Source organism: Nyctibius grandis, chromosome 5, assembly GCF_013368605.1.
Source record: "Nyctibius grandis isolate bNycGra1 chromosome 5, bNycGra1.pri, whole genome shotgun sequence".
In the NCBI taxonomy this organism is placed as follows: domain Eukaryota; kingdom Metazoa; phylum Chordata; class Aves; order Nyctibiiformes; family Nyctibiidae; genus Nyctibius; species Nyctibius grandis.
In genome coordinates this window covers 3,160,914-3,180,642 of record NC_090662.1, presented here as the reverse complement: position 1 = coordinate 3,180,642, position 19,729 = coordinate 3,160,914, and the positions used below count along the sequence as shown (strand labels likewise).

Here is a 19,729-nt window from a genome sequence, read left to right as displayed (position 1 = left end):
CCAGAGGTCCCTTCCAACCCTTAACCATTCTGTGATTCTGTGATTCTGTGAAAGGCAGATGACAATGAGACAGAGTGCATCTTTATGATTTTTTTTTCAAAACATTGACACGTTTTCCAATTTCAGCTATAGATCCTCTATAGAGGCACATAGCACATGAACTGAGAAAACCCACCAACACTTAACTGCTCCATAAACAGTAATGGGGAAAAACTTCTCCTGCTGAACAGCTTTGTTTCTTCTTATGTTCTTTTAGGGTTAGAAGGTGGTGTGCTTTTCACGCACCTAAGTGTGAAGCATGGAACAGAAGTATCAGGTCACATCTATACAAGCCAAAATGTTTTAAAATGCCAAAGAAAACCAAAAATATCTAGGAAATCCTCTCTCCAAAAACAGCAGGTAAAGAGTTTTGATTTGCTTAAGAATGAAGCTTAGGACATTTCATGACCAATATATGCCTTTTCCCCTACAGATATCAGGACTCATGCTTTAAAGAGGCAGTGATAACCACTGAAAGAATCAAAAAGCACATTGAGAAATCAGTTTAGCATTTTGCATTGAGGACTACTGAGAATAACAGGGCAAAATTTAAAGAAAACACAGGCAGAACATCAGGAAAAAAAATCCTGTAAATGACATGCATTAAATAACAGAACAGGATTTTAAGGGAAATAAAGAAAACTTGATTTTTTTGCTAGGGTGGTGGACTATCTTGTTGGACACACGTCCTTCCAACTAACATGGCCAACCCTTAGCTCCAGGGTAACACAGCACAGTAACACACTAGTAAATGTCTAAAGGGAACGGGCTCATTTCCTATGAGCCATTCACAGAATCACAGAATCAATGAGGTTGGAAGAGACCTCTGGGATCATCGAGTCCAACCATTGCCCTGACACCACCATGGCAACTAGACCAGGGCACTAAGTGCCATGTCCAGGCTTTTCTTAAACCCCTCCAGAGATGGTGACTCCACCACCTCCCTGGACAGCCCATTCCAATGGCTAATGACCCTTGCTGAGAAGAAATGCTTCCTAATGTCCAACCTGACCCTCCCCTGGCGAAGCTTGAGGCTGTGTCCTCTTGTCCTATCGCTAGTTGCCTGGGAGAAGAGGCCGACTCCCACTCCACTACAACCTCCCTTCAGGTAGTTGTAGACTGCACTAAGGTCACCTCTGAGCCTCCTCTTCTCCAGGCTAAACACCCCCAGCTCCCTCAGCCGTTCCTCGGAGGTCAGACCCTCCAGACCCTTCACCAGCTTGGTCGCCCTCCTCTGGACTCGCTCCAACACCTCAACATCTTTCTTGAAGTGCGGGGCCCAGAACTGGACACAGGATTCAAGGTGCGGCCTCACCAGTGCCGAGTACAGAGGGACGATCATTCCCCTAGACCGGCTGGCTACACTATTCCTAATAGAGGCCAGGATGCCATTGGCCTTCTTGGCCACCTGAGCACACTGCTGGCTCATGTTTAGCTGGATGTCGGTCAGCACCCCCAAGTCTCTTTACGCTGAGAAATTCAATGCAGGGCCCTCTTACAAGTAGGATTTTGCAGTCTGTGGATCAAAGCTTCGGTCTCCTACAACAAGGCAGGTGTACTACTCTGTGCAAAGTGCGTGTACAGTCACACCAGTCGGTCTGTGAGTAGTTTCAGAGCTACTTTCTGATCAATTAACTGATTTATACCGTTATGTTTAGAGGTGTCCGTTGGGAAAGCTTGCTGGAAATTTCAAACTAAAAAGAGAAAGGAATTTTTTTTTCCAAGACTTTTATCTTCTGGGAAACAATTTCAAAATGGTCATATTCACAAAACTACTGTCTGAAATTCACTTATCAAAATGTCAAATTTTGTCTGATCAAATGAGAATAATTGATACACTATATAAGACTGGGGGTTGGAAGAAGCAGTCATGTTTCATGAGGACAGGATTCATGCCGCTCCCCTGTTCAAAGCTGTATGAAAATGTACAATTTGGTGCCCTGGTGAACTTGTAGAGAATGGAACTGCTTAAGAAACAAAATTATATTTTGTTGAAAAAAAAATCGTTAATATTTTTGCAGGGGGGGGGCATTGTTGTTAAAATTTATATTTTTTAAAAACAAAATTATTTGGTGCTGGAAGCAAAGTGCTACTGACAAGATCAACAAAGAAAGAGAAAATATCACTGCTTTATAATAGTTAAGATGGAAAACAAACGTTCAGGGACCATTCTAACCTCTTACCTGTAAAATGAGACCCAAACCAATCAGGTCACTGAAAAAATATACACTATATTAGGAAGAACCACCTATGAAGTTTGTGTAAAACACGGTAGTCACTAACCTCTTAGTTCTAGACTCAGATTGGGCACAGACCTCAGTCAAGTTCCCTAACCTTAAGGGATAACTGCATGCACTTATGTCACATATATACAGGTCCTTTCATTATTTTTATTACAGGAGCACCTAGATGGACTAATTAAAGTTAAATTCACATCAGGCAGGCAATTTGTTAGGCATTCTAATACATAAAAAAGCATAAATCCTATGCAGAGCTATAAAGGCTTCTCTATGATCCAACATCCATGCAGTGTACCTGTTGCCAACTGCCTGCTGCACAATTTTGCTCTGTTCAACAAAAAATCAGACTTAATCAAGTGCAACTTGGCACAATTTTATTTCTTTGTTTGTTAGAGCCTGCTAGCAGCACAGAATGACAGCAAAGGAATTAACTTCCTCCTTTATCAAACCAGAGGAGTGACGCCCGCGACACGATAATCCTGTGCCACCTCCCAGATGCCAACATCTGCAGCAGCCCCTTCTCCAGATGTTGCCAGCTGCAGCTCTGCACTCCACATTGCCAATATCTGCAATGGGCTGAGAGACAAAGACGTGAGGACCAGCATTAAATAAATGCAATCTGGTTCTGGTACCAGAAGCATTTCTGCTGTTCTGATGTTTTGAGCATCAGAGGCCCCCAACAAAAAAAGGACATGGAGCTGTTGGAGCGAGTCCAGAGGAGGCCACGGAGATGCTCAGAGGGCTGGAGCACCTCTGCTCTGGAGACAGGCTGAGAGAGTTGGGGCTGTTCAGCCTGGAGAAGAGAAGGCTCCAGGGAGACCTTCTAGCAGCCTTCCAGTACCTGAAGGGGTTACAGAAAAGCGGGAGAGGGACTTTTTACAAGGGCAAGTAGTGACAGGACGAGGGGGAATGGTTTTAAACTGAAAGAGGGGAGATTTAGATGAGATATTAGGAAGAAATTCTTTGCTGTGAGGGTGGTGAGACCCTGGCCCAGGTTGCCCAGAGAAGCTGTGGCTGCCCCCTCCCTGGCAGTGTTCAAGGCCAGGTTGGATGGGGCTTGGAGCAACGTGGTCTAGAGGAAAGGTGTCCCTGCCCATGGCAGGGGGGTTGAAACTAGATGATCTTTAAGGTCCCTTCCAACCCAAACCATTCTGTGGTTCTATGATTCTGTGATTTTTACAAACCTCCTTTCTGAGTACGACAGCACTTTGCAACAAAGCATATGACTTGATATTATTTCCCAAAATGTTTAATGTAGACTTTGGCTTTACAACTGTGATTTCACTTAGACGGAGTCTAAGCAGAATGATTGTGGTCCTTTTTTTTCCCTGATTTAGCCCAACTCCACTGGAAGTGAGGGAAAAAAAAAGGGAAGAAGTGGTTAATTACAAGTAGTAGCAAATGAGCTGTAATGGAGGTGTTACAAATGTAAATGAGTGACGCCTGATGCAGCAACAGCAGCACCTGTGCATGCAGCTTCCAAAGCAATGAGATGGTGCTGCTGTACTGGCATCCTGCTTTGGTCACTTCATCTTGTTCTAGAGCTCTGATGGGAAAACAAAGGTCGGTGGCACTGACCTCCCTTCCCACAGCTTGCACACGCACAAATATTAGTGACTGCTCAAGGACTGCTGTCTTTCCACCCCATGATTTTGGAATGGATGGTTACGTAGCTGGGGGCCTTAACTAACCAGAGAGCTCAAGTTCCTGCAATACGAAGTGTCATGTTATAGAATCACAGACTGGTTTGGGTTGGAAGGGACCTTAAAGACCATCTAGTTCCAACCCCCCTGCCATGGGCAGGGACACCTTCCTCTAGACCAGGTTGCTCCAAGCCCCATCCAACCTGGCCTTGAACACTGCCAGGGAGGGACATCCACAACTTCTCTGGGCAACCTGTTCTAACATGTAGAGGTAATTGGCAATTCATTCTTCACCCTGTAACCAGAAACAGGTGTACGCTGCTTAAAAGAAATCATACCATCAACTCTGCAAAACATGCTCCCTTCCAGAAAGGGAGGTTTGCTGCTGTGTGCTCTGACGTGGGGACTGTGAGATTTGTAGGCTTTCATCCTACAGATGGCTTGGACTCATAAAAAACATCCTTAGAAAAGGTATTTGTAAATCTCAGCAACAAAAGATTACAAAACACAGAACAAATTAATAATAAAAAGAAGAGACTGTGGGTTTTAACCTTGCTTGGCTTAATACTGTAATTGGGAAATCATTTACTCGTGTTTATACAAAATCCCAACAAAGGATGCTTAACGTATTAAAACAAGAGGCTTTAGTCCTTGAAAGGGAGCACGAAGCCAGATGTACCGCTGCAGAGCGTTACATGCCAACTACGCCGTGAAGAGTCAGTCCTCGTTGGTCGTGAGTGGCTCCCGAAACTGCAGCCAGCAGCAAGAGCTGCCCTTAATGAGTGCATCCATCAGTTTTCAGGGGACTTGGTTGATTACCAGCACATAAAACTAGGGAACACGCCAATTTAACTGTTGGCCACTGATGCGCGAAGGAAGAGTTTCACTCACTTGCTTTCATAAGGAAGTCTATAAAATTAGTTAATGTTTCTACATAAGCAATACAGAAAACCTATGGTGTGCTGAAACATGAGCACGTGCTTTCCCCTTCGAACACATCAACCAGACTCACCTGAAGAGCAAAGGGACATTCAGATGAAGAGGCATGTTTGCCCACATGATTATCCTACTGTAACAATATCTTACAACAACTATCCTACTATACTTATCCTACCTTCCAGAAAATCATTTGTTATTTAAATACTAATTCATATCAAATAAAAAATTCCTAGTCATGACTTTGTGCTTTACTAAAATTAATTTGAAGATTGCTTTCTCCAGTCCAGACCGTAAAATATCTAACTATGTGAAAAACTGGTGATAGCCTGAGGGGAGCTTTAATGAATGTACCCGTTATTTCTAGAAAGGAAACAGAAGGGAAAAAAGGATTATGGCAAACATGGAAAGAACTGGCTTGGCCCTCTTAATTAACATGCTATCTGAATTTTGAATAATGGATTTTAAAAGTTAATATAACTCTCAAAAACACATTCAGTGCTTCAGACCTACCTCCTGACCAAATAAGCACATTTAAAGCTCACATCACAGCTCAAATATTTCAATGAAAACACACATCCCCATACAAACAGACTCATGGTTCTGGGCTTAACAGAAAAACACACAGATATTATGCCAGAATCCCCTGCTCCCACTTGTTCAGAATGAATCTGCATCTAGCTAAGAAGTGCACAATTAATATTTCATCCGGCTCTGTTGAGTACTCTCATTCCTAATGGACTATATTGATCAAAGGAAGTAAGTTAAATATCTATGTTGCTGCAGGGAAAACTAAAGTTGTCATTTATGAAGTGATCATCATTTCATAGGTAAATGCACTGAATAAAGGGGTTTAAGAAATTTGATATTCTAAAGGATATCCTCTTATAAATAAATTGGAGAGCAACTGAGACAGGGGTAACTACTGACCACCGAAGTCCCTTCACCAAGCCAAGGTGCTGAAGCAATAGACAACTCTATCCAAAAGGTAGAAATAAGTAATTCCTGCTTCCTCGCTCCGATTAAAAGGCATGCATAAGGCATGCGTGGTGTAAAGGGTTTCGCCAGCCGAGGGAATGCTGTGTCAAAGCAAAATCACGTATACAAAGCAGTAGTGGGAAGTCAATCACGTTGCTTGAATGAGCTCTGCCACGGCAGCCCTCAGGTAAGTCTATCAGGACTGAGTACTGGCTGAAAGGAGTGAGCAAAGAAAACAGATTCTGTTTTATTCCTCCTGCGTTCAAAAGGAACAGGATTTTGGATGTACAAGATAAATAACAGAGATCAAAAAGATTTGTAGTTTCTTTATCAATTTCTGTTCCTACCTGAAGCAGCTCTACGCATTCTGAATCCAGACTGGTTTAAACCTAAGAGGGGTGACAATATCCCATCCACTCTGCAAAACACCATTTACACTGATATCTAAAGGCTCGTTAAGTGTAATGCCGTTAGATATCAGACAACGGCACTGCTTAAATCAACGTCAGCACCTCTCACTGCTATGCCACCCTCGGCACGGTGTCGGCACAACTGTCTGTGCAGCCCCACAGCAACGCAGCCTTGGGGAACAAAAAGGGGATGGAGTGGAAGAGTAGGAAGAAAGAGAAATAAGACTCTTTGAATACCTTTGTGTTAAGAAAAGCTCTGTGGTTTAAGCGGAGTTGATGGTATTTAACACCAGGCACTCCTTCTAGCATAACTGACACACATACCGGTCTTAAACTCATCTGCAGGATGTCGTGGGTAATGTGGGACCATCATCCCCAGCTGTAACACGTGAAAACAGAATTCAAGAATAGTACAAGCAACAGCATCATCAGTGCAAACAATACTGAAACAACTGTTTCGTGACAAAGTACTACATGTATATGCTGTATTTGTGAGATAAAAGGTTAATTCAGGATGTTTTTATTTAGAGCCCATTGTCTTTGGCTGAGCAAAGGGAACTCAACCAGCAGGTGGCAAGCCTACAGAATCAACTAGGTTGGAAGAGACCACTGGGATCATTGAGTCCAACCTTTGACCTAACACCACTGTGTCAACTAGACCATGGCACTAAGTGCCACATCCAGTCTTTTCTTAAACACCTCCAGAGATGGTGACTCCACCACCTCCCTGGGCAGCCCCTTCCAATGCCTAATAACCCTTTCTGAGACGAAGATAAAGATGATCTGCAGGCTCCGTCCAAGGATTTCTAAATAGCTTTCTATTTTCTGTTACTGCAAAAATACTACGTAGTATCTCACAAATAACTTATAACCTGTACTTTTAACTTTAGTTTTTAAAAGCAACTAATGCTACTTCAGATAGCAAAAGGAACTGCTGAAGTTTCTCACCAGCAGATCTGCACAAGCAGAAACAAAGCAGAAACTATTTGCCTCAATATCTCCAACATGGATTTCTATGTTATAATAGTATGTGAGTACAACATGATAGCTGCTGAAGATATTTCCGTTAAGGAACTATCAATATTGGTAATTTATAGATAGTGCAGAAGAGTCCCTTAAAAGTCATCATATATACCCAGCATCAGAAGGGTAACCAGAACAGTGAAATAAACGCACACTTCCCTAGTCTCAGTCCAATGTTATCATTAAAAAGCTTATTTTCTGCCTATACTGCTTTTTTTTTAATGTCCAGAGTAATTGGCATCACTGCTTTGTGAGACAATTATATTTGAAGATCGAAATGTCACTGTTACTCATTTAACATGGCTTCAGTTCCCAGTTCAAAAGAATATTAGGTAAAACACAACTTAGAAAAAGTACTCTTCGTGTTCCTATGTATTTACAGGTGACCATCAAACATAACTGTGCTTTAAATTTTATTTTCAGTAAACATTAATAAACCAAGCTTCATGATACAGAAGTTATCAATTAAAGGAAGACACGATATTGATGTTTTGTCATTTATTATTCCGATTCTCTCTATCCTGAATCAAACCCCCTGCTGAACATATTTTCAAGGCTGTAATAGCCTGTTGCCTGGCTATCACCGAGCTCTCCCTTCCATCAGCGATCAGAGCAATGGAAACGATCGAGGATCACGTGAAACATATTGATTTGGTTTGTAAAACTGTTTTTAAACTGTCTCAAATGTGTGAAGGTCGTACCGTGTGAAGCAGCCTGAGCAAATCCCAAACCTTTCTGTGTTTAATCAAACGAGCTCCTCCAGCTTCCAAGAGTCATTCCTCCTGATGGCAAGGTTCATGATCAAAAGTCTCATAGTAAGGGAATAAAGACATCAAAATCTGTGATTCAGAATAAACACCCAAGCTTCCAGATGATGCAAAGAACCCTCTGTGATTAAAACTGTTAGTGCTGGGTAATTTCATAGATCATAGAATCACGGAATGGTTTGGGTTGGAAGAGACCTTAAAGATCAGCTAGTTCCAAACCCCCTGCCATGGACCAGGTTGCTCCAAGCCCTATCCAACCTGGCCTTGAACACTGCCAGGGAGGGGGCAGCCACAGCTTCTCTGGGCAACCTGCGCCAGTGTCTTACCACCCTCACAGCAAAGAATTTCTTCCTCAGATCTAATCTAAATCTCCCCTCGTTTAGTTTAAAACCATTCCGCCTCGTCCTGTCACTCCATGCCCTTGTAAAAAGCCCCTCTTCAGCTTTCCTGTAGCCCCTTCAGGTATTGGAAGGCTGCTAGAAGGTCTCCCTGGAGCCTTCTCTTCTCCAGGCTGAACAGCCCCAACTCTCTCAGCCTGTCTTCATAGGAGAGGTGCTCCAGCCCTTTGAGCATCTTCGTGGCCTCATCTGGACTCGTTCCAACAGCTCCATGTCCTTCTTCTGTTGGGGGCCATCCATGAGTCTACCAACAAACACACATAAATCCTGTGCCGTGATGCACAAGACCCAGAATTTGGCTTCATTGCAGACACAGGAGTTTAGAAGTAACACTGAAGTGACACCTTGAGATACCGGGGAAAACCTTACAGAATCACAGAATCAATCAGGTTGGAAGAGACCTCTGGGATCATCGAGTCCAACCATTGGCCTGACACCACCATGTCAACTAGACCATGGCACTAAGTGCCATGTCCAGGCTTTTCTTAAGCACATCCAGAGATGGTGACTCCACCACCTCCCTGGGCAAAACCCTTGCTTTGCTTCGCGCAAACACCACCTGGGCAGTAGAAATCAAAACAGACAGCTGATTCCGAAAGAGGACCTGGATTTTCTATCAGTCCAGCTGGCAGGGACTAGGTTTCTGCCAAGAAACCAGCAACAAGAAGCAACTTCATGTTGTCTATGTGAGCACGGTGGAGCAGGAGAGGAATGGCAAAATATTTTGGAAAAAGCACTAGTGCACAGCTATGAAGTCTCTGATCTACTACAAGGAATCAAAACCCACAGAAGATAAAGTACAAACATTTATTTTAGGCTGAATTTGCCCTATCCGCCTTCTCTATTCCTAAATGAATAATCAAGATGTTACTTGGCTCTAGACACCACTGGGGAATAAAATGTCACCACCACAGCTGCCAAATTTCCCGCTACCAGCCCTTCAAATTAAGGAAAAAAAACCCCACAATACAAATGTACAATTTGATTAGTTAAAGTTCAAATCTTTGCCCAAAGCCCGGCTCTTCCTGTAACATGGCATTCTTTTCTTCTTGTGTAAACGTCTCATTATAACAGAGACATCTTCATAATATAATAATTCTGGTTATAATGTAACTGCGGGTAACATAACTCCTACATTAGAAAAGGCAGCATGCTCTAGTAATGTTGTTTTAATGTAATTTGTGTACTGCAGGAACTGACTGAACCTGGTCATTTCGGATTTGATCAATGGGAATTAGTGTCTTAAAGAGATGAACCATTTGATAATTCAGAATTTGATCAATGTGAAGCAGGACCTCACAGAGATAAAACATTCATCATGAACATTTGGAATATCAGTCTAACCCGGGCAGTGCTGCAGAAGGTAATAAGCAGGCATCAATAAAGAGTGCAGACAAAGTACAGAAGATCTCCAGTTCTCTGATACAAGTCTACGTGGGATATTTCATTTTCTCCATTTTAATGGGGCGAATTATCCCTAAAGACCGATGAAGCCACAGCTGATGTAATTTCAGGGACTAAACGGAGGAAGGAAAAGGAAAATCCAGGAAATATTTAAGTAATTATTCACTTCTCTTTGCTCTTAAAAGAGATGTAGTTTAAAAAGACGAAGAAATGCAAGTTATCTGAATAAAACTTAATAGCTAATTCTAGACATGTTTAAAATAAAGCGAGACTATTTTGTAATAATGCCACAATTACATCTATTAATCTTGCACTTTGAACCTCAAATCACACTGACACGCAGCACATTGGTTTATGCATTAACAAAATTTAGCAGTTCAACCTTATTTAATTCTTCTTTTACAGCCAATTAAACAAGCTCTTTAAACCCCGTTGCTTGAAACCCTGTTCTCAATCCTCACATGCAATTAAACTGAACATGAGAAGTGCCTGGTGACACTGAAAGAGTATCATCTTCAGGTTTCACTAAATCATTCATAATTTATCCATCAAGTTACACAAAAAAGGCAGTGATAAAATAACATCGGCTGAGTTTAAACCTTCAATAAAAAGACATGGCATTTAAAAGGATTTTATATAAGGAAAACTTTTAAATTATAAAGTTATATTGATATTTCGTGCACTTTATCAAATCTACCGCAATTTATGCGCATACTTCAGATACCTTTTCCTTTTCATAATGTTTTCTTTTTTGGTTTTTAACACAATGGACCAAAACTGGATTCACTAATCAAAAAGCTCCAAATAATTTTTCAGAAAATGTGGCTTGAAGTGCAAAGGAAGCACAGCAATTTCAGTAACGGCATTACAGCAAAGACTAGTCAAATAGGTGATTTCTATTTATATCTTTAGTCTCTAGAAAATTAAAAAAAGGCCAATCTCATCAAGTGTAGGAATCTCTGATTGCCTCAAAGTCTGATTCTCTCCAAATCCCTCTTCATTAAATACTCTTTGGTTTATGCAGATAGACTGAAATATAGAATCACAGAATCATTTTGGTTGGAAAGGACCTTTAAGATCATCAAGTCCAACCATTAACCCAGCACTGCCAAGCCCACCACTAACCCATGTCCCTCAGCACCAGATCTACACGGCTTTTAAATCCCTCCAGGGATGGGGACTCCACCATTGCCCTGGGCAGCCTGTTCCAATGCTGAACAACCCTTTTGGGGAAGAAATTTTTCCTGAAATCCAATCTAAACCTCCCATGGTGCAACTTGAGGCTGTTTCTTCTCCTCCTAGCACTTGTTACTTGGGAGAAGAGATCAACACCTGCCTTGACACATCCTTCAAAACGTTTTTCTTACAATTCTTGGATATTGCTTGATGCTAAGGACTGGCCCCTGCTGTATCTACCACCTCCATTTGTGCAAAAAGGAACCCAGAAGCACTGATTTACTTAGGAAATCATTTATAGATTAGGGCGGAAAATACCCAAACCCAAAGCCATTTCCCATCTCTGGCCACAATAGCCACCTGGAGCTATCAACTAGTACCTCAAATCACAACAAAAGCTTGTTTTGGAATACTGAAAGTCATATTAGGCAATAATTAGATTTCAAAACCTGAAAATACCCCACTGTAAGAGAGGAAGGAGAGACACCCCCTTGATGGGAATCTTATCACTGATGAAAAAAATTACAATGAATAATAACATGCCAAGCTTCCCATACGTAATGGGAAACCTCCAAATTATGCTTACATCAGACCTTGAGTCAATGGGCACTTTGTCCCTCTTGTTTAAGGGACAGATGAATTCAGCCCTCAAAACACTCTGCACTATTGACCAGTACAAAGACTTTATATATACACTAGAGAATATTTAACAATTCGTGATATTAAGAGAGAAAATTATTTTTATCTTGCAGTTAAGAACTTTATTTATATCATTAGCAGCAGCTCAAAAAGGCCTTTTCTCCTCTTGCTCATAAAAAAAACAAAACAAAACCCAAACCAAAAGAAAATCCCTCTACAAACCTAAAAATCGTCACATAATAATTCATTTTACACAGCATTTCTTGGTTACTACGGAGACTAAAAAGGTTGTAAAAAGTTCTCTCTGTATCCTTACTAAAATGATAAATGGAACCTTCTGCCTAATGTATGAACCAGCAGAAAGGGAAGAGTCCAAGGCTAAGGGTCAGAGTCACTTTGATCCATCAATTACTGTATCTTCATTTAACCATCCTCAGGCCTAATAAAAATTATTTAATTTGACCTTCACTGTTCAGGGCAAAGTGAAGTTGCTAATTTAAATCCTTTCACATCATGCAAGCACAGGATGAATACTATTGTAATGCAAAGTTGGAACTACATTTTTGGTGCTCCATTAGAGAAAAAATGTTAAGGAACATATTTTTAGAATATTTCATGCATCTTATCAAATATAAATTAATTAGTACATTACTAACTGTGCATCCAATTTCTATGCAGCTTATGGTTACTATGCATTGGCTCCCAAATTCTTCAAAATTCTCTCATTTCACTAACCAGAACAGACTGATAGGATCTGTGATGGGGGAAGGGGAATTATTGTGCATTTTAATGTGGATAAGAACTCATTTAGCTGCCAGGCTCAAAAATAACAGTAGAAAAGACTTACTTGAAACGAGCTGACACTTCATCGGCAGCTTTTTGGTATTGCTCTGTGGTGACTTTGTAGAACTGGGCACTCTGGAAAGTTGAAAAATAATACAAATATCATATGATATCATTTATATGCATACTAATATCTAGTAAATAATGCCAATTTGGCTATTGTATCCACTAAAGTTGCTCCACAAAAAACCCAAAACCCAACCCTCAAATCAATTATTCTACAAAGTTTCAGAGATGACTTTTTTTTGGTGCTTTTTTAAATAGGTGTGTCCTGTTGGTTCCAGAAGGTTATGCAGAGGAGATGGCTCTTAGGGAGGAAACTGTAAAGAGACATGGGGTAAAGAATCACATATTGAGCACTAGGTACTGCTGGAGCCTTTGAAGCTTCTCCATCAGGAAAAAAAAAAAAAGAAAAAAAAATCAAAATACTGAATCCTTACTTCTTTGCACGTCCCTGTTTGTGTTACTTACACATATATCCCCATCTAGTTTGCAGGTGATACTCGAGTCAAACTTCAAAGCTGCACAATAAATTAACTATGACTTGACTTTCTCTTTTGCTCTTTGCCTTGATAATGCCTCTCACAGTGAGTTATTTTAATATTCCAAACTTCCAGGTTGCTTCAATTAGTTGCTAATTTTAATTTTTAAAATCAAGCAGCTTCAGAACATATTTTCATCTCCCCTAAACCCAGGAATGCCTTTCACTCCATTCCACCAAATCATTAATTTCCAAAACGCAGGCAAGACAAGATTGAATCATCAAGCAACAGAACTTTTCTATACTTAAAAATGGTGAAGTTTCACAGTGGGACGTAGGATATTCAAAGACAAATCACTAGAATGTTGTGATGCTTCATGTCTAGATAATACATACTTGGTATTTTTAAAAAGGTTTTTATAGCCTTAGCACAGTTGGACTTAAGATGCAATAACTAAGGCACCTGGCTTCACAGTTGGAGGAATAAAGAAAAGTTAAAGCAGTTCAAAAGTTCTCTAAAGCCATTTTTCTCTGAACGGGGGGGCTAACGGGTCGTGGAGATGTAGAAAGGTTTTGTTGGCACTTGCAAGAACTCTTCCGTAGCTTCGCAGCTCTTGAGTCACCTGGCATCCCAGGGAGTCATGTTAACATGGCAACGAAACTCTTACAATCACCCACCGCCTGATTACATAAAAACCATTCTGAGTCCTTATTTTCACAATCTACCTATTAATATCATGGCTTAAGGTTATTCATGCCACAGCATTCATTTTGCATCTTTAAAACATTTAACATACATGAATGGAACAATGCAGTCCGTAGAAAGTGTCATTCCAATTTTATTTTGGGTAAAGTAAGCAGGTTTTTATAAGACACTGATGTATGAAAAAAGCAATATGCTTAAAATATTGTTAGGTGGAAAAAAAAAATTAAAATTCCCGATAACTAGAGAGAACACTCTTTTGTAAAAGTCAAAGATGACATAGGCTCCTTGATCCAGAGGAGGGTGACCAAGCTGGTGAAGGGTCTGGAGGGTCTGACCTATGAGGAATGGCTGAGGGAGCTGGGGTTGTTTAGCCTGGAGAAGAGGAGGCTCAGAGGTGACCTTAGTGCAGTCTACAACTACCTGAAGGGAGGTTGTAGTGAAGTGGGAGTCGGCCTCTTCTCACAGGCAACTAGCAATAGGACAAGAGGACACAGCATCAAGCTTCGCCAGGGGAGGTTCAGGTTGGACATTAGGAAGAATTTCTTCTCAGCAAGGGTCATTAGCCATTGGAAGGGGCTGCCCAGGGAGGTGGTGGAGTCACCATCTCTGGCTGTGTTTAAGAAAAGACTGGACATGGCACTTAGTGCCATGGTCTAGTTGACATGGTGGTGTCAGGGCAACGGTTGGACTCGATGATCCCACAGGTCTCTTCCAACCTGGTTGATTCTGTGATTCTGTGATCACTGGGTTAGTAAATATGTCCTGAGCAACATTTATCTGCGCCAAATTATGTTATGAGGAATGCAGATAAAAAAGCCCACTACAGCAAAAACAGTTGATGGAAACTCCAAAAGAGGCAGCGCTATCTACAAAAATAAAAGGGAGAAACGTTTTCGCTTCCCGTTTGAGGATCTCATCTTCCGAGGGTCTTCCTTGAATTATAATCTTGAAATGTACAGAAATCACGGAAAAGAATGCCAGCTCTGGACACGGGTAAAATTGTATTGCAAGGTCAATATTTTACTACAAATTATAACAAATTGCATAACATCTACTGCAGTCAAAGGTCACGCACAGATCACAAAGAGCACGGTGGTCTACTGCACTCTTGCTTCTGAGATTCAGACCTAATAATTCATTTGTACTGGAATCAAAGTTTCCATGCATGTGACTCGGGGTCATTTATTTTTTCATAAATCATCATTGGCCAGCAAGAAAATGAAAATGAAATCCTCCTCACACCAGTGACCCCCTTGCATTTAGCAATCTCAGCTGGCCAATGACAGTCCCATGCAGGTTCCTCGGACGTAGATGAAATCAATAGGTATGCGATTAGACAGCAGACTGACTCCGGTGCGAGTGCGGACAGGTCACCATTTGAGATGATGAATAGCTCTCTATCATCCTGCAGTCCCCTACGATGCTAACATTTACTACAATCTTATTTGGGCTGCGATTTATCTTTCTTTTGCCTGATCAATAAAGATGAACACAACAGTTGTAAGGATCGATTGCAATTTTTTATCATTTTCAAGCTTGAAGGAGCATTTCTGACACAAAAACAATATTCTGAGTGTACTTGTTCTACTTTTTAATTGCAGTTCAAGTGATCAACTGAGCTGCTCTATATGCTAAGAAGTTTTAATCCTACAGTAGAATCAAGCTATCAAGAAATCATTTGTTATATTAGATAAAGTGTGCCGTGTTTCTTGGATCAGATCTTCCTTTGAAATTCGTTCAGGTTCTCTTTTACAGATATACTCTCTATAATCCAGAGATGAAGTTTCGTTTTAGAAGTCTTCCCTAATCCTCAAGATAAGCGTGCAGTGGTCATTTCTCTAAATACAGAAAAAAAATGGTGCTATACCACAGCACTGTTAAGATAAATGATTTCCTCGCTCTCTAGATAAATACATATATGTATTTATATTGTCTATATCATCTGCATATTCATGTACTGTTCAGCTCAAAGTGAAGGAAAAAAGCTACGGTCCAATTCTCAGGTTAGCAGCAGTGGCAAACTATCAGAGAGTACAGGCTGGGGGCTGATCTACTGGAGAGCAGCTCTGCAGAGAAGGACCTGGGGGTTCTGGTGGACAAAATGTTCACCATGAGCCAGCAATGTGTCCTTGTGGCCAGGATGGCCAATGGTATCCTGGGGCGCATGAGGAAGAGTGTGGCCAACAGGTCAAGGGAGGTTATCCTGCCCCTCTACACGGCCCTAGTGAGGCCACATCTGGAGTACTGTGTCCACTTCTGGGCTCCCCAGTTCAAGAAAGATAAGGAATTACTGGAGAGAGTCCAGTGAAGGGCTACAAAGATGATCAGAGGCCTGGAGCACCTTTCTTATGAGGAGAGGCTGAGAGAGCTGGGGCTGTTCAGCTTGGAGAAGAGAAGACTGAGGGGGGATCTTATCAACACTTACAAATACCTTAGGGGTGGGTGTCAAGTGGAGGGGACCAGACTCTTCTCAGTGGTGCCCAGTGACAGGACAAGGGGCAATGGGCACAAGCTGAGACATGGGAAGTTCCATCTGAATATGAGGAGGAACTTCTTTACTTTGAGGGTGCCAGAGCACTGGAACAGGTTGCCCAGGGAGGGTGTGGAGTCTCCTTCTCTGGAGATATTCAAAGCCCATCTGGATGCAACTCTGTGCAACATGCTCTGGGTGAACCTGCTTTGGGAGGGGGTTGGACTGGATGATCTCCAGAGGTCCCTTCCAACCCTTAACCATTCTGTGATTCTGTGATTCTGTGAGTAGCTCTGGATCAGGCCTGTGGATGTTCACGAGTTCCAGCAGATATTCCAAATGCAGCTGTTTTCTCCCCAAAGTGTGCATGGGTGGGAGGTCAGAGGGAAGGGAATACACATGCAACACCACCTACTGCATCAAGCACCATGTGCATGAACATACAAATCTCAGCTATGTTTATTACATTCCAGATAATCTATATATACTCCTAGGATTCTTTTAACTAAATAAGCCACTAAACTGGTAGCAAACACAACTAAGTTCCCTTGTCTCATTGATTTAGGTCCCTTGGGCACATGCATTATAAAACCATCTTCACTTACAGAGTTACACAGCATATCCTCCTCTTTAAAATCTTCTCTGTTGCTATATAACACAAAGATGGTTTACTGTTGACCTTTACAGTCTCCTTTGTTGCGAGAAGTATGAAAGCGCAGGAAGTGTGTTACGAAAGATGCTCTAGGAACTTCCAAGAGGGAACAGAAGTATCAGGGTTATGGCAATTAATCATCATCCCAGATCATGTAGAAAACACTATTTCTGTAGCATATTATGGAATTTTGGCACGATGTGGGCATGTTGCTTGACCTCAATATCAAAACAAAGCAGCAAATTCGGTTCTTGACGACTGAACCTTAGCTTCTTCAAAGTCAAGTATCTAGTCTACACTTATCACTGAGCTGTGCTCCAGAATCACAGAGGCTGCTGGCTAGCAGATCCCACCCACCTCACAGAGTGTTCAGAATGAACTCAAGGCAGACTCAATGGGGCCTGAACAACTAACCCAAAATAGGTGATTAACTTTAAAGCTGCTAAAGTTGGGGGAAATTAACCCACTTGTTGAAATTTAACCCACTTTTCTTAAACACATCCAGAGATGGTGACTCCACCACCTCCCTGGGCAGTCCACTCCAATGTCTAATAACCCTTTCTGAAAAGAAATTCTTCCTAATGTCCAACCTGAACACACGTTCTGGATAAACGTTCAGGATATCCTACATACGTGTAGGATAAAGAGCAGAACAGGCACACGGTGATGCTGGGTGATCCTCCAGCACATACGACGACTAAAATCTAGTCCTAGGGGTATGCCCCAAACTGTACCATGACTGTCAGCAGGGACGAACCCAGCCATGTCAGATCTGAAGAGCTGAACACAGCCATAATCAATAAGTGAGAGTCTCATTTCCAACACACAAGATGCCAGAAAAAGCTAAGGATTCCAAGACATCATGCCTTACCTACCTCTTACTGAGCACAAAAGGTACTCGTGATCATCAGTCACCATGCTTTTTCCATGCATAAAGAACTTTAGCCTTTATTACCTTCCACAGAAATTAGGAAATTTCATTTCTTTAATATTATGGGAACAGTAACACAGAAAGGCCTATTAGAAACTAGGAATTTTGTCAAAGTTTCAATGCTGTGAAATAAATAACAGATGTCACGCACACTGAGTAAGTAGGGTCATATGGGGGAACCCCAGCAATTACAGGAGCAGGTATGGCGATACGTTAGACGTCCATGTCATCTGAAGAAGCCCACTGCCTTCTACGCTGACATTTTCCAACTTGCCAGAATTTGAGTTTAGCACTTGGTTATTCTTTCAGCAGAGAAAGCTTGGGAAAAAAAAAAATGGTGAAGAGCAAGCTGGGGGAAGAGAAAAAAGAAATCCACCAAATGGTAGAAATGCCAAGAAATAAAATCATGACACTGAGCTTGCATCACCTGGAAAATCATGATGCTTATGATCTTCAGTACAGTCCTGTTCTACCTGAACTAATAAAATACCTGAAAGGAGGTTGTAGTGGGGAGGGTGTTAGTCTCTTCTCCCAGGTAACAAGTGATACGACAAGAGGAAGCGGCCTCAAGTTGTGCCAGGGGAGGTTTAGATTGGATAGCAGGGACAATTTCTTCACAGAAAGGGTAGTCAAGCACTGGAACAGACTGCCCAGGGCAGTGGTGGAGTCACCATCCCTGGAGAGGTTTAAAAGCCATGTAGACGTGGTGCTGAGGTACGTGGTTTAGTGGTGGGCTTGGCAGTGATGGGTTAACAGTTGGACTTGATGGTCTTAAAGGTCCTTTCCAACCAAAATGATTCTGTGATTCTATGACTTCTGCTAACCAAGCGTTCTTACAGATTATGAAATTCCCAACAGCTACCAACCTCTCTGCTCTGTTCCCTCAATCCAGACAGCTTATTCTTCCATCAGTCTGCTCTTAACTGTGTTTCCTACCCTGTATCTCCAAAAGAGGACACTCTCCTGTTAACCAACTCCTGCCTTCTCACAGCCTCTTTAACTTTCTGTAGCCAGTCCCCCTCTTCCAGGCTGTGCCTCTAATGTCCTCAGCTTAAATCTCTCTCAGTCTCACGACATCGGCACAGTACGTTGTATTTGGGCTGTTCTTCTGGATGTCTGGGCTTTGCATCGGCCAACACGTATTGTGACATCCAAGAGTGACAGTTCTCAAGGAGTGAGTAAACCTCAACCTTCACTAGCACTTGGGCAGCAGCATCAAGCAGATAAATGTAGGAAACAATATTTTTCTCCTCTTACCCACCTGGATCTGCATGGCAAAAGGTTTTCGTAAGATAAGCAAAATCTGAGCCAGAGAAGGGAGACCACTGTTTTAATAAATGTGTGAACTGATGTTTTTATAGGAATATCTATTGTCCTGCTGACCTGGAGTAAGACAAGCTTAGGCACTTTTTGCCAGGAATTGCAAAAACCAGAACCCAGAAAGCCTCCAAATTCTGCCCAATTTTAGTTTCCTTAAAGAAAATTCTGAAAATGCAGTTCCAGGGAAGAAGTGCTTTTTTAAGAGCTACCTTCAAAAAAAGGGAACAGAGAGAAGCGTAGGCTGGCATTGTGAAGAGAAGCTAAAGAAAAAGAGGACGTGAATTTTAATTTTAAATCCATCCAATTTCCCCTGATAAATACACAGAGCCACAGCAAGTATAAATAATGCTAGAATTCAGGTAGAGAAAAAAGAGATCTGACCAAGGGCAAAAGCATCTTCATTATGTTTGCCACTGAAATAATCTTCCCCAAATAAAAGTAGGAGCAGATTCTTCTTAAAGAACATATTGTGGAGGAACAGGAGAAGGATTATTTTGCTAGACAGATCTGATATCAAAAGTCTGTGTAAGAAAATAAATCCTACAGAACCTCAGAAGGTCAGCTGTTTTGTCTGCGTGTGGGACCTCAAAGCAGAAATGCATGTTGTAGCCTCTACTGAAAATCTTCAGATTTTCAGCCAGATAAAGTTTTGAAAGATCTTTTGTCATCCAAG

The 19,729-nt window shown here is 41.6% G+C and overlaps 1 protein-coding gene across 2 annotated transcripts in view; it reads right to left on the bottom strand.

Annotated features, from left to right (window-relative positions):
• The window catches only part of CHCHD3 (coiled-coil-helix-coiled-coil-helix domain containing 3), a 191,531-nt gene that overhangs the window by 21,088 nt on the left and 150,714 nt on the right, over nucleotides 1-19,729 (bottom strand). For both annotated transcript variants that reach the window (XM_068401584.1, XM_068401586.1), the window contains exon 6: nucleotides 12,501-12,571. In XM_068401584.1, coding sequence (XP_068257685.1) covers nucleotides 12,501-12,571 — 71 coding nt within the window. The remainder of the gene's footprint in view (nucleotides 1-12,500; nucleotides 12,572-19,729) is intronic.